The following is a 14,882-nucleotide window of genomic DNA, read 5'->3' on the forward strand; positions in this document are numbered from 1 at the left end:
ATAAAGCCTTTCTGGAAAAACACTCTTCATACTTCATTGGGAACAGTTAGTTGTAAGCACAGTTAAAAACTATTTTATTCATAACTCACCATTTTAATTAATAGCCTTCTGAGAAACTGTCTTTTTGTGCTGAAACTTTCCATGCTGAATTGAAAAGTATAGCACTAGCAAAGACAGGTAAACAACAGAAAGGCACATATAGAGGCTACAAGGATGGGTAGAAAATAACATAAGTAACAACTTGAAATACAGCGAGAAAGAAGGGTAAGGTAAGTAACAGAGGTTCAATTTTTAGAAGTATGTAGGTGCTATTGCAGTCAGCGGTGCAATGCCTAACTTATTTGGGAGTCTATCTAAATGTCATTTTGAAAAGGAATTTAGGCCACAAGAGTCCTAAATCCCTTTTAAATTTCAACTGTAGGATCCTAAGTCAAATAGGCATTGCAATGCTTACCTTTAATAATCTGGGACTAGGATTCTCTGATTTTCTCCTGGACTCACAATCTCAAATAGACAAGACAATGTTTTAAAAAGTAAAAAAAAAATCTATTAGTGAAATTTTCAAAACCACCTAATTTCCTAGATATTTTGGAAACTCATTAGATCATCAATGACATAACAGTTAAGGACCGGATTCCAAATATTTGTTGGTGTTGCTTCATAATTAAGCATGTGAAAAACTAAACTGGAAGAAAGACCTTCTTTTCAAGACCGTATTTGACTACTGATGATTTCCTGTAGCAGTATATTCTACTTCTGTAGACAGCAAGAATAAATGCATCCTAATATACATGTTCCACAGGAGAGGTGAAAAAGATGAAATCCTAGAGAACTGTGCATGAGAGACTTTAAGAGACAGATGAGTAATTGCCCAGAGGACCCTCTTGGGATCACTCGGACAGAGAAAGATATAAGGATAGAGAGACTGGACTGAGATGCATTTGCAGAGCTGCACATGGAAACTTGCACAGCACCTGTCTCATTATGTCTGTATTTAATCAGTGGTATTAGTTACTCGCTTTCATAAACCTTGAATTCGTTCAAAATGCTATAAGAAAGCACTGAAAAACAGAAGCAATGTAAGCCAAAGTAAGTGGATGACTTTCCTGTTTTCCATACTGAAACATTCTGTGTCATACAGCAAAAAATGTTGTCATGCCTGATACCCTGATATAAAACTTTATAAAGTTATTATTATATAGTAAATGAGACCTTATAGAAATTGGTTTCAGCCAAGAGGAAAATTGCAGAAAATTTAACATTGGAGCCTTTATTTCAAATATTTTAACAATCTCATAATAACAAAGATCAAGCTACAAGATTCTTTGGCATTTTAAGTAAAACACAAAAAATAAAAATAAAACGGAGCACTGCATATGATTCTATTCTTTGCCCTGTTTTACTCTTTCTTTTTAACACTGAGGAAGGATCATTAGCATTCACTCTGAGAAAAAGTTGCTGAAATGATGGACAGAATATATATCAGTGGACACCTGTGAAATCTTACTGCAACAGAGAAAGATCAAAACGGATGAATTTTTCAACCATCTGCTTGATTCCTTCACACCAGGTAAAGGGCTATTGCATCACAAAGGGACACTAAAAATCCTGGACAGGCAAGAGAAAATTCCCCAGTGCAAGACCTAAGAGAGAGAGCTGCAGTATGTCCTTAGAGAACACCTTCACATGGCATACAGGTGGGAGGAGCGTATCATGGGTAGAGCCACTGCACACGGTACAGAAGAAATTCTAGGCAGCATTCCTGACCACAGGCACACAGACACATAGGATGTTGTAATTTAGATATCCAGAGATATCTTAAGGGATCCTTAACAGACTGATAAAGGACTATTCCAAATTACATAACTACATAAGAATAAACTGTATTAGAGAATTTTATGGAAAAAATATTTTCTACCAGTGAATACTATACTTAATTAATCTACTTTCCTGTTTGCTGTACCTCTCCCTCCATTTCCTTGCCACATCTCTTTCGATTACCAAGTAAATCCATGTCTGTCAGTTATTAGTTTCTAATTACCCTTTACAACTTTCTGAACAGCTACTAGGAAACAGTATGATGAAATGACTATTGAGTTAAAAGAAGATTAGACAAACATAAATAAATTACACTTATTATATGCTCCCACCACACCAGGAGATGACTTAACAGTGAAAGGAAAAGAATCACATTTCAACAATGAAATCAGAGAGGGAATTCAGATCCCAGAGGCAATTCTACAGCGTTTATATTAACATATAACTTGTGGGATACCAAAAAACAACTGGAATAGTTTCCTGAAAATTATTTCCAGCTATTTTCTTATTTAAAATATTCCAACTTCACTTGACCTATTAGTCATCATATTACTTACATTTATTATGTATTTTGAAATCTATTACAAAAAATGCAATGGGTTCAATATGGCTTGATTTACAAAATCATAACATCTATAAAAGAAAACGTGAAAGCAGCACTCTGAAAATTCTGTCAAACAATTTCTTCCTTTGTCATTTTATTATGAAAGGTGTATCAAAAATAGACACAGGCTTACAGCCCAGTGACTACTTTCTCTCTTTGTGAAATATTCATGTATGCTCTGTGCTGATGTGTTTTATAACATGAATTGGGGTGGCCCTTTAATTCAAAATTGGCAGAGACATGAATGAATTGTGTTGGTCAACCCCATTGAATGGAATAAAAAAAATGCTATAGCAACATGAATCAATCTATTAAAATAATACCAGGCAACACTATATTTCTTTTCCTGCTTAGCATTTCAAAGCTGGATTTTTTGTAAACTTTCTAAGCTGTATGTTTCTCTCTTCCCTCTTTTATTCTTTATTTTAGAGAAATAACTAAAAAAAATTGGGGCACATGACAGAAAAGAAGAGGGTAGGAGAAAAAAGTATTTATTCCCCTTGTCCATTCAGCATTCCTTCCCAGTCCCAAAACTTCAACCCCTTCAACCTACCTCTGCCCTAACATCTGCTTCTTATCACCTTACATCACCCATGTATTCCCTCCTGTCTTATTCCTGCAACTCAACCCATTCCACTTCTGGCTCGGAACTTCCCCACTTCCATCCAACCCAACTGCACAGAAACATCTCCTACACATACCTGTCCCCAAAGCGGAAATACCCTTCTCTTCTCACCTTGCCTTGCACCCCCCCCCCCCCCCCCCCCAGATATAGAAAAGGTTTAGTTATTTGCTTATGGTCAGCCCACAAATCTATGGAAGAATCTGGAAAGTATCCTAGAGCTTGTGATTCAGAGGCCTGGCCTTCACTAGAAAATTAGGTTGATATAAATATGGTATTCAGGGATGTGCAAAATCCACACCTCTGATCAATGCAAAGACATAAACAGCACAAGGTCAGTAGCAGAATTCTCCCGTGGAACTAGCTATCAATTCTAGAGCAGTTGGAGCACCTATGCCAATAGGAGACCTTCCCATTGGTGCAAATAATATCTTCACTGAACCGCTGTAGCACTTTAAATGTAAACAAACTCAAAGCTCTGTTCATATTATTATTAAGAATGGTAAAATGGAAGATAGAAATGAAAAAAATTATAAGAGGAGAAATAAAGAATCAGCAAAAGGTAAAAGTAGACTTTGAAAGCAGGTAAGAGACTTCAAAATGATGGGAAAGCTATAGAGTAAAATTTTCAAAACAATTTACATGACTTAAGAGCCTAAGTCCCATTTTCAACAGCGAGGGTATGTCTACACTACAGCGTTAATTTGAGTTAATTCGAAATAGTTCATTCGAATTAAGCTAATTCGAAATAACACATCTATACACAAAACCTATTTTGAAATAGCGTTTTGCTATTTTGAAATAGCACATCCACACTGAGTGGACCCTGAACCGAAGTTAAAGCTGGCTGGAACCAGTGCCAGCAGGGCATCAGGTTAGGACTTAGTGTGTGGGGCTGCTGCCTGAGGCTAACTGAGCCCTGTGATTAAAGGGATCCTACCCCCACCCCGGACAGACAGTTCTCAGGGTTCCCCGCTTGCTTGTCTACCTTGAGGAGGGACAGCAAAGCAGTCCTGTCTTGGAGTGCCCTGAGTGTCTCCACTTGGGACATCACAGCACTAGGCCACATGGAGCCAGAGTTGCCCCTGGGCACGCCGGTGTGTCTCATGGGGTCGTTGCCATCAGCCCGTCTGCACTTGCTGCAGGCTGCCATCCAGCGGGTCCATTGGGGGGCTGTCAGGATCCAGGAGACCCTGCGGGAGAGCGTCCACCCCTCAGAGCCTTCCCGGTCCTCCCCACCTGGGGCTGGTGCCCCATTCCTCCCTCACATCCTTCCACTTACTCCTTCCTAGCTCCCCTTCCTGATGTCAAATAAAATACACTTTTTTTCAAAAATAGAAACTAGGTTTATTGAACAAAACTGGGGGAGGATGAACCTCTGGGGAGACTGGGGAAAGAAGACAGGAGAAGAGAGAGGAGGAGAGGAGGGAGCTGGAAAGGGGAAGCAAAGGGAGGAAGGGGGAGGGGAAGCTCAGCGCTCAGAGGTGCGGGGCTCGTCGGTCCACATGTCTCCCAGCACAGTGGGTGCGGGGGCCTCAGCGTCCCCAAGGGGATGAGGATGACCATGCCCTGCACCGTCAGAGCCACTGTGCTTACACAGAGGCCATGGTCGGAATGTCCGACTATCGCTGGGAGTGGGAGCTGCCCCGAGACCGCATCCATGCCCCTGTGCTGTGTATAGTGTGGGTGAGGTGGGGGGGAAGATATTAGAGGGGTTTGTGAAGGGAGGGCGTCCAGCTGTGTCCCACCCCGGGGTCAGGAGCATGTCAGATCTCTTCACACACACGTGTGGCTATCAGGCCACAGCCCCTGTGTGGCACGCAGCTGGAGCCACCTGCCCAGGGTGGCACGGCACGTGCTTGCACGTGCACAGGTTGCTGCGTGATCCGTGGTAAGCAAGGCCCACGTGCATGGTCCCTGGTCTCCCTCCCCGCCCCCCGGGAAGGGGACAGTGATGGCACTTACATGGTGTGGCCTCCCTGAACAACCCTGGTGACTCCGCTGCTGGGACAGCTCGGGGGTCCAGCCGGTGTCGCACCCTCCGTGGTTGCTCCTCTTCTGCGCCCTGGTCAGGGCCCTCTGGTCCTGGCTCGCTGACCCCTGGGGTGGCACAGACCGCACTGCCCCTCAGGATGCGATCCAGTGCCTCGAAGTAGGGACAGATGTCTGCCCCTGATGAAGAACTGCCCCGAGTGGCTCTGGCATACCCCTGCCACAGCTCTTTAATTTTCAGATGCACCTGCTCCTGGGTGCACCTGTGGCCTTTCTGGAACATGGTGGCAGCCATGCGGCTTTCTGGACCATAGATGGCCGCATTCCTCCATCTAGTGCGGAGATCATGGACATTGGGGGCCTGCCCCCAAACCTCAACGAGGTCCACAATCTCCTCACTAGTCGAGGAGGGAGCGCGGCGTCTACTTTTAAACATACACCCTTGGCTGGCTCCTGGGTGCTGGGGTGACTGGGCTGGGACGGCTGGCTGGTTCTGGCTGCCCAGCTCATGGAAGGGCCACTGGGTCAGGGGCAGAGACTACTGGCAGGCCTGGCTCCGGCACGTGCAGTCTGGCCAGAGTTTACCCCTTTAAGGGCTCCGGGGCTGGGGGAGAGGAGAGGAGTTTTCCTGGTTTGGCCCAGAGTGGCCACCAGGGGAAACTGGGAAGGGCTGGAAGCCAGCTAATTCGAATTAAGTGTCTACACAGCACTTATTTCGAATTAGCTATTTCGAATTTGGCATTACTCCTCATAGAATGAGGTTTACCACATTCAAATTAAGCGCTCTGCTATTTCGAATTAAATTTGAAATAGCGGTTTGCATTTATAGACGCTATTAAAGTTAATTTGAAATAACGGCTGTTATTTCAAATTAACTTTGCAGTGTAGACATACCCAGACATAGCTACTTAAGAGTTTTATGTTTCATTTAAAGTCAGTGGGACTTAGGGTGCTAAGGACATAAATCACATTTGAAAATTTTACTTGAATTATCTTCACACCTCACCAAATCCTTGAACTGTGTGTTTTTTTAATAAAAATAACCATGTCAATAAAAATATATGCATACTGCTATATTTATTTGGAATATTTCTATTTGTCCTCTTAATCAAATAAATGTCATTTCATGACCACAATGGTAGTGGTTCAAAAACTTGTTTGTAAAAGAACAATGAAAAAATATCCAAGTTCAAATGTTTTTGCAAATGACCCTGAGTTAATTAGAAAAGTCTGCATCCTGGTCAGTTCCCCTTCTCATGTGTCAGCTCTCATTAAATAAAAAAATTCTCATTTCAAAGTTAACAAACACCATGGTTAACAAAACTGTTAAAATGGGATCAAGTGGGCACATTCCTAGGTTTATATATGATGTCATGTTAAGTAGCCCACAGCTGAACTTGCAAGAAGTATGAATGATTTTTCAATACATTAAGTATCTGATCTAATGCTAATTTTCTCTCTCTAGGCTAACTGTGCTGGGAACAGGTGGCCCTGCTTTCAATTACAGAGGGCTAACATGCCAGTGTGAGGCCTGGATTAGTTCACCTTCTCACAGGGAATTTTTTTCGGTTGGGAATGGATTTATTATGGCTTCACACATGGAACGGAGCTCATGTCAGCTGAGGGCAGTGACACATCATATGATTCAAATTAACCTGCTATGGACTGTTCTACAGGGTTGAGATTTTGTATTAAAATGATGATACTTTTAAACAGCTTGAAAGAAACCAGGATTGCCAAAGTGCAATGGTTCCAATTTGTTCCAACTAATCTATCACCTGCTATAGATACTATTCTAGAGGGTTTCTGGTAGCTGCTATTTACCAGATTTTTCCGAATCACTAACCTTTCTAATGGATACTATTTTTGTCTTTAGAGACAGAAAAATGTTTTTGAAGTGAGGCTTGAGGGCTTTTTTATGTACACCTAGAGGCACAGTTTTCATTATAACATACAAGCTATGCAAGAGAAAAAACAAATGGGCAAATTCAAAGGAAAAAAAGTCTTGAACCCTATTTTAACAGAGGGACATCATATTTCTCAAATTGACTGAATAAAATGTTCTACAGAAAATTATTCCAAATGGCAAAGAATCAAGAAGCGTAATAATTTCATACTAAAACTATCATCTTTCCAAGAAAATGCTAAGGAAAGAGGATTTTGGCACAGAAGAATTTGTATTTTGTTTACAATAGTATTTTTAAAGCAAATTATAAGACAAGTTATATTTTATAAATTATTGAAAGCTTTGTAGTATATTACATACATAGGATTTTTGTTCTAAAATACAAATTAATGGGTAGGAATAGCAAGTTATATAGAAATAAAATATAGAAATAATTATTGTCTGAGAAGATAATTGGCCAGAAATAATCATCAGTTCAGCTGTATCTAGTATAATCTTACATTTAAATAATTAAATTTATAAGTCCAGTAATAGATTTACTATAACAGTGTTAGTACATGTTGATCTAGCAGGAATTAAAATAATTGTAGATAATTAGTACCATAGAAAAGGAAAGAACAGTTATTTAATTTGTTTTGGAGGGTAAAGTTAAGGTCTGTTCACAGGCTCGGTGATATATGCTTATTTCTCCTAGGATCTTATTACCAAAAATCTGGAAGAAATATCATTTTGTTAGTTGCCAAAAATGTAGAAAATAATCCACTCATGTGGCAAGAAGTGTATTAACGTATCCTGTTATTCCCATTTAATTGGTGGTTTCCAAGTCTAGCTACTAGATGCAGTTTTTTGATCTCTAAGTTAATATAGAGTGACAATCTGGCTCCCTACATGGTGAAAAATACAGTTTTGCTGTGGAACAACATCTATTTATCTATTTTAGCGGACAAACTGTTTACAATAACTAAAGTTTAATCTAAGATAGCAAATTCATGAAACCATTTACAGTCTGTTTTCTAACTGCTGTACTGTACTTTGCATCTTAAGTTATTCTCCTGTTTGGATTAGTTGGGATGATGTTTCAAACTCACCTTTCCAAAAACATTTTTCTTATGGAAAACGTACATACTAAAAAACACTGAACCTTTGGTACATATATACAAGTGTCTTAGTTGTCATTGCAATAGTTACATCCAGGTTATTGATTGCAATTGCAGAATTTTGACAAATGTGCTGAAAAGCAGAACAGCTGTTTTCAATAGCTATCTGTGGCAAGGGCCCCTCTTCCCCAAGCCACCACTGGGTAGGCCTCCTCCCCTTAGCCCCCAAGTTTGGGGGTTTTGCAGCAGGTCTCAATGGTAGGGAGCCCGGACAGGGGCCCACAGGCTCCCTCCCTAACTGCCTTTACCTAATGCTGGTCAAAATTCTCTCCAATTTCTTCCTCTCTGACTCTCCACCACCTTCCTTTCGTCCTTTTACCCTCTCCTCCAGCCTCCAACTGCTGAGGCTTTTAAAGGCCCTCAGACAGACAGCAGAGAAGTCAGCTGGCCCCAATTTGCCTGAGCCAGCTCCCTCCCAGCTGCATCTAATTGGGCTGCAGTTTTCTGCTTCTTCTCACAGGGTTTTTCCCTTTCCGGGCTGCCTTTTCCCCTCACCTTTTTATTTACGCACACCCAATCCGTGGCCCCACAAAGTCGCGAGAGCTCCTCGTCAACGTCCTCCTGGCCTTGGCGAAAGCTGCCATCTTTAATAGCAGGGGGAGGATGCTAGACGAGGGGGTTCTCTGCGACTGTGGGGCCTATTTCCGCTCCTCCCTTGTGTCACGAATCCGGGCAGAGTTCCTCTGGGCGGCGTCCACTGGCTCCATCGACAGCTTTGAGGAGCAGTGGGCGCTGTCCGGGGTTCTCTGCTCAGTGTCCCCATCCGGCTCCCTTATTTTGAACCTCTAGCCCGCACTTCTTGATCCTTTAGTCATTATTTGTCCCAAGCAATCAGTTGAACATGGGTCCAGTGTCCCTCCCATAAGTTTGGGGAGGGGCTTTTAGAAGGTGGGCGGGCTTTGCCCGCCCACCATCCCATGATTTCAAATAGGCCCCCTCTCCTCGTGGTTCAGGACCCGGGCGACCCGGCGCGGGTGGAGGCTTGCCAAGCTGTCTACTCGGCAGCCTCCTCCGCCCGGGTCAACTGGGTCAAGAGCTCTGGCCTGGTGGTCGGGGACAGGTGGCGGGCCGGCTCCCTCCCACCTGCGCTTCAGGCCATCAGGTGGAGCGCGGGTCTGCTCCTCTATCTGGGCGTCTATTTATCCGCCACGCATCCCTCTCCGCCGGAAAATTGGCAAGATTTGGAGACCAGGGTGAGTGAGCGGCTGCGGAGATGGGCAGGACTGCTCCGGTGTCTCTCCCTTCGTGGGAGGGCACTGGTGCTCAATCAGCTGGTCCTGTCCATGCTCTGGCACCGGCTCAACACCCTGCGCCCGCACCCGGAGGTCCCGGCCAAGCTCCAGAGGGCAGCTTTGGGGTTCCTTTGGCCGGGGACTGCACTGGATCTCTGCAGGGGTCTTGTCTCTCCCCCTGGAGGAGGGGGGCCAGGGCCTGGTCTGCGTGCGCAGCCAGGTCCGGACCTTCCACCTCCAGGCCCTGCAGAGACTCCTCTTTAGTGCAGGTAGTCCTGCATGGAGCATTTTGGGGCACGCCTTCCTCCGCCGCCTCCGAGGGCTCCGATACGACCGGCAGCTCTTTTTCATCCAGCCGAGGGGCCTTCCACGAGACCTCTCAGAACTGCCGGAATTCTACCAGGACCTCCTCCAGACCTGGAAGCTGTTTCTGGCGACCAGGTCCGTTGTGGCCTCTGAGGGAGCAGACCTCCTCGCGGAGCCCCTGCTCCACAATCCAGCCTTGCGCGTGCAGGTGGCGGAGTCTCCCTCGGTGCGCCGGAGGCTGATCCTGGCAGAAACCACCATGGTCGGGGACCTCCTGGACTACGACAGGGGGGACTGGGTGGATCCCCGAGTGCTCGCTCAACGCATGGGGCTCTCCACCCCCCGAACCCCTCTGCGCCTACTCCAGGAGGTGAAGGTGGCTTTGTCGCAGCCCGCTCGCGATCTCCTACAGAGAGCCCTGCAAGAAGGAACGCCCCGCCCCTCCCCTCCTGCAAAGCCTCCGTCCCTCTTTATTGGGCCCCTGTCCCGCGGGCCCCCCCGGCCTCCCCACCCTTGAACCCCCAGCCGGCTGCAAAATCTGCAGCCGGTCTGTTTCCGGACCGCGCCCAGGGAACAGCTGTACACGCTCGTGCTCCACGCTTTGCATTTCCCCACCCTCGTGTCCCGCCCCGATACAAAGTGGCGGGACTACCTCAGACCTATAGAGGGTGGGGAACCCCGATGGGCCAACGTTTATTCGACCTTAATTCCGCGGCCCGTCGGGGACATCAGTTGGCGGCTCCTTCACAGGGCCGTGAGCACGGGCGTGTACTTGGCGCGGTTCACCCCTATCCCAGACACCTGCCCCTTTTGCGGAGTGAGGGAGAACCTGGCACCTGGCGCATGCCTACCTCGAATGCGCCAGGTTGCAGCCCCTATTCCGGCTCCTCCAGAACCTCTTATTGAGGTTCTGGCTGCACTTCTCCCCTCACCTTTTTATTTACGCACACCCAATCCGTGGCCCCACAAAGTCGTGAGACCTCCTCGTCAACCTCCTCCTGGCCTTAGCGAAAGCTGACATCTACAATAGCAGAAGGAGGAGGTTAGACGAGGGGGTTCTCTGAGACTGTGGGGCCTATTTCCGCTCTTCCCTCGTGTCACGAATCCGGGCAGAGTTCCTCTGGGCGGCGTCCACTGGCTCCATCGACAGCTTTGAGGAGCAGTGGGCGCTGTCCGGGGTTCTCTGCTCGGTGTCCCCATCCGGCTTCCTTATTTTGAACCTCTAGCCCGCACTTCTTGATCCTTTAGTCATTATTTGTCCCAAGCAATCAGTTGGACATGGGTCCAGTGTCCCTCCCATAAGGTTGGGGAGGGGCTTTTAGAAGGTGGGCGGGCTTCGCCCGCCCACCATCCCATGATTTCAAATAGGCCTTCTCTGCAGTAGCTCCCTGACCTGGCAACTGTCACATATCATCTATCATGTATTCTAAAATATATACAGAAAATGGACATAAGTCTTTAAAATAATTATAGTATCAGAGGGGTAGCCGTGTTAGTCTGAATCTGCAAAAGTGGCGAGGAGTCCTGTGGCGCCTTATAGACTAACTGAAGTGTAGGAGCATAAGCTTTCGTGGGCAAAGACCCACTTTGTCAGATGCATGTAGTGGAAATTTCCAGAAGCATGTATAAATATGCAGGCCAGAATCAGGCTAGAGATGACAAGGTGGATCCAATCAGGGAGGATGAGGCCCACTTCTAGTAGCTGATCTGGAGGTGTGAATACCAAGAGAGGAGAAACTGCTTTTGTAGTTAGGTACAAATAAGTGACAGTCACATAAACACCACCCTGTGCCGAAAGCCTACCGACCGCTATGCTTACCTGCATGCCTCCAGCCTCCATCCCGGACACACCACACGATCCATTGTTTACAGCCAAGCACTGAGGTACAACTGCATATGCTCCAACCCCTCAGACAGAGATCCATACCTACAAGATCTTCAACAAGCATTCTGTAAACTACGTTACACACACGAGGAAGTGAGGAGACAGATTGACAGAGCCAGACGCGTACCTAGAAGCCTCCTGCTATGGGACAAGCCCAAGAAAGAAACCAACAGAACACTACTGGCCATCACCTACAGTCCTCAGCTAAAACCTCTCCAATGGATCATTAGTGATCTACAACCCATCCTGGACAATGATCCCTCACTTTTACAGGCCTTGGAAGGCAGGCCAGTCCTCGCCCACAGACAACCCGCCAACCTGAAGCATATTCTCACCAGCAACTATACACTGCACCATAATAACTTTAACTCAGGAACCAATCCATGCAACAAACCTCGGTGCCAACTCTGCCCACATATATACACCAGCAACACCATCACAGGAACTAACCAGATCAGCCATACTGTCACTGATTCATTCTCCTGCAGATCTACTAACCTAATATATGCCATCATGTGCCAGCAATGCCCCTCTGCTATATACATCAGCCAAACTGGACAGTCCCTACGTAAAAGAATAAATGGACACAAATCGGATATTAGGAATGGCAACATACAAAAACCTGTAGGGGAACACTTCAGTCTTCCTGGACACACAATTGCAGATCTAAAGCTAGCCATCCTGCAGCAAAAAAACTTCAGGTCCAGACTTCAAAGAGAAACTGCTGAGCTACAGTTCATCTTCAAGTTTGACACAATCAACTCAGGATTAAACAGACTGTGAATGGTTAGCTAACTACAAAAGCAGCTTCTCCTCTCTTGGTATTCACACCTCCAGATCAGCTACTAGAAGGGGGCCTCATCCTCCCTGATTGGATCCATCTTATCATCTCTAGCCTGATTCTGGCCTGCATATTTATACCTGCCTCTGGAAATTTCCACGACATGCATCTGACGAAGTGGGTCTTTGCCCACGAAAACTTATGCTCCAACACTTCGGTTAGTCTATAAGGTGTCACAGGACTCCTCGCTGCTAAAATAATTATAGTAGTAATTAGTAAGAACATAAAAATGTAAGTGTATTACAGTATTTGACAAATGCTCATAATCACTGAATCATTGCCAGAATGGTGAAATATATGCATTACTACTTGTAAATGAATTTTAGCAGAGTATTTATTCAATTCATTAATGATATATTGATTGTTCCTGCTGTTCTTAGGCCTGCTGAAGATGACTGCTGAGGTCATTGTGGTTTTCGGACAATCACAGCTGACTGTCTCTGGCCACTTGATTACTTACCACAGGACCACTAAGGTGCCATTCTTCTCCTTTCTGGTGGGCTCAAGCTACTTCTCAGATGCTAAAGCACCATCTGAGGGTGCTGTCACACCCTCTGGCTTGAATTAGTTTCCACTGTATATAGAGTATACAGTTTGGCTGAAAGGCCCTTAGCACCCCTACTATAAAAATTGTTCCTGCATCCTACTAATCGCATGTTGGAATGAATCTTGATGGGGAGGATTTTATTGTATTATTGATGTTAGCATGTTGTTGAATGAAACCTCTGCATCTTTTCTTTTCACCAGTTAATGAAACAACACTTACTGTAGTTGTATTTTGGTATGCAAGCATGGTCATTGCTTTAAAGCAATCTAGTCAAATCTCTAACACTCTGGAATTGTTCTTAGAACAGATAAAATTATTTGACTAAGCGCTCAATCTTAGCAGGTTATAAAACCCTGTTCTAGAAGGCAGGGATGTTCTTTTAAACCACTCTGAGCCAAAATTCAGGGTAATTACTGCTAAGTCATATTGAGAGATGTGTCCAACTGGAACCAGCCAGATGATAAAAATATAGGTATGTGTATTTGGTCAACAGAGGCTCTGGTGGGAAACAGCCAAGATCTGGAAGGAAAATTATGTGGCTTTTTATATTGCATTATTGTTTGGCGTTGCCTATGAAGTCGAAGATCAGGAAGGAGTGAATTTGAACTCTGACTCTGGTTCTGCCTATTTTATTGAGGATGGGACAGAAAGAGATTCATTCTATTCACATCATTATATTTGGAGTTAGGAGATTTATTGTCTATTTAGAAAATGAGGAAATCACTTAAATCATAGGAAAGTGAAAGAAAGTAGGAAAGCAGAGACTGTCTGGATTTGCCTAGCAGCAACCTTAATTTCATTCCTAAGGAAAGTCTCTAAATTGGGTGTCTTGGCCCTGGGAGGGAAAATAGTCCAGGCATTCAGTATTATTTGCATTAAACTGGGCTTTGTGGTTAGCTAATTTGGTTAAAAATTTGGCTCATTTGCAGCACTCAAGCTCGGGGGGAGGAGGAGGACAGGGGATGGGACAGGTATGGTGGAGCACTCGGAGGAAGAGGCAGGTATCTGTGGAGTCTCGCAGCTAGGGACTAGGAGCATAGCCCCATAGCTGGCAGCCTGGGTTCAGAGTGCAAATTTCAAATTGATAGGGGTTTAAAGCTCCAATATCTTGTCCTAAAAGTTAATAAGCTTACCAGGCCTTAAATCTGTCGCTTTAATTCTGTTCAATCTGGGCCTCACCCCAGTGTAGTTTTGGCATAAATAAATCAATTGATCTATCAATCAATCCATCCATCCACATTTATGGAGAAAGTAAGATTTTCTGGCATGTTTATTTACAAAGAAATGATGGTTCTGTATGAATATACAGATTAAATTAGAATATTCATTTAAATCAAAAGTGCACCTCTTACCTGGCCCATTGAGAAAGTCTTTAATTTGCAGTGTGACAAGAGAAGGTGGAATGCCACTTTTCGCATCTATCTCTCCTGCTACTGTCTGTAGCCAAACCTTGCAATAATCAAGAGCTTCTGGAAGTGTCTTTCCAGGATCTGAAGGTGATATAGCATATGAAAATTAGCATTTATATACTATTTTATATATAATGTTTGTAGTATATACACAGAGCCAGTATATCTACAGGTACATTAGTGTGTGAATATGTATATATGAAAGAGTACATTACAAGAATTATACTTAGTTTTATTATTATTATACTTAATTTGTGCTAATAAGCCAAATTTTGTATTACTAAATATAAAAAGACATTGTCATGGCTGTTCTTAGTTTAGCTTTACTGCTAGGAAAGATTCTTGAATATTTTACTTATTCATTCCAAAACTGATGTATAAGCTAAAAGTTGCTATTAGTGACATGAAACCTTCATTAGTAACTACTTATTTGCATCACAGTAAACACAAACAACAGAAAGCACAAATTATACAGAAATCTAAAAGATCAAAACATTACAGGGTCAAACATGCAATGTAGTTATTTGGCGTTTTACTGACACGACAGTCACTTTTTACTGATA

The 14,882-nt window shown here is 44.3% G+C and overlaps 1 protein-coding gene across 6 annotated transcripts in view; it reads right to left on the reverse strand.

The window, feature by feature from the left end:
- The window catches only part of VPS13B (vacuolar protein sorting 13 homolog B), a 999,042-nt gene that overhangs the window by 198,386 nt on the left and 785,774 nt on the right, over positions 1-14,882 (reverse strand). For all 6 annotated transcript variants that reach the window (XM_075920306.1, XM_075920307.1, XM_075920304.1 and 3 more), the window contains one exon: positions 14,263-14,400. In XM_075920306.1, coding sequence (XP_075776421.1) covers positions 14,263-14,400 — 138 coding nt within the window. The remainder of the gene's footprint in view (positions 1-14,262; positions 14,401-14,882) is intronic.

The sequence above is a fragment of the Pelodiscus sinensis genome, chromosome 2 (assembly GCF_049634645.1).
Source record: "Pelodiscus sinensis isolate JC-2024 chromosome 2, ASM4963464v1, whole genome shotgun sequence".
NCBI lineage: Eukaryota > Metazoa > Chordata > Testudines > Trionychidae > Pelodiscus > Pelodiscus sinensis.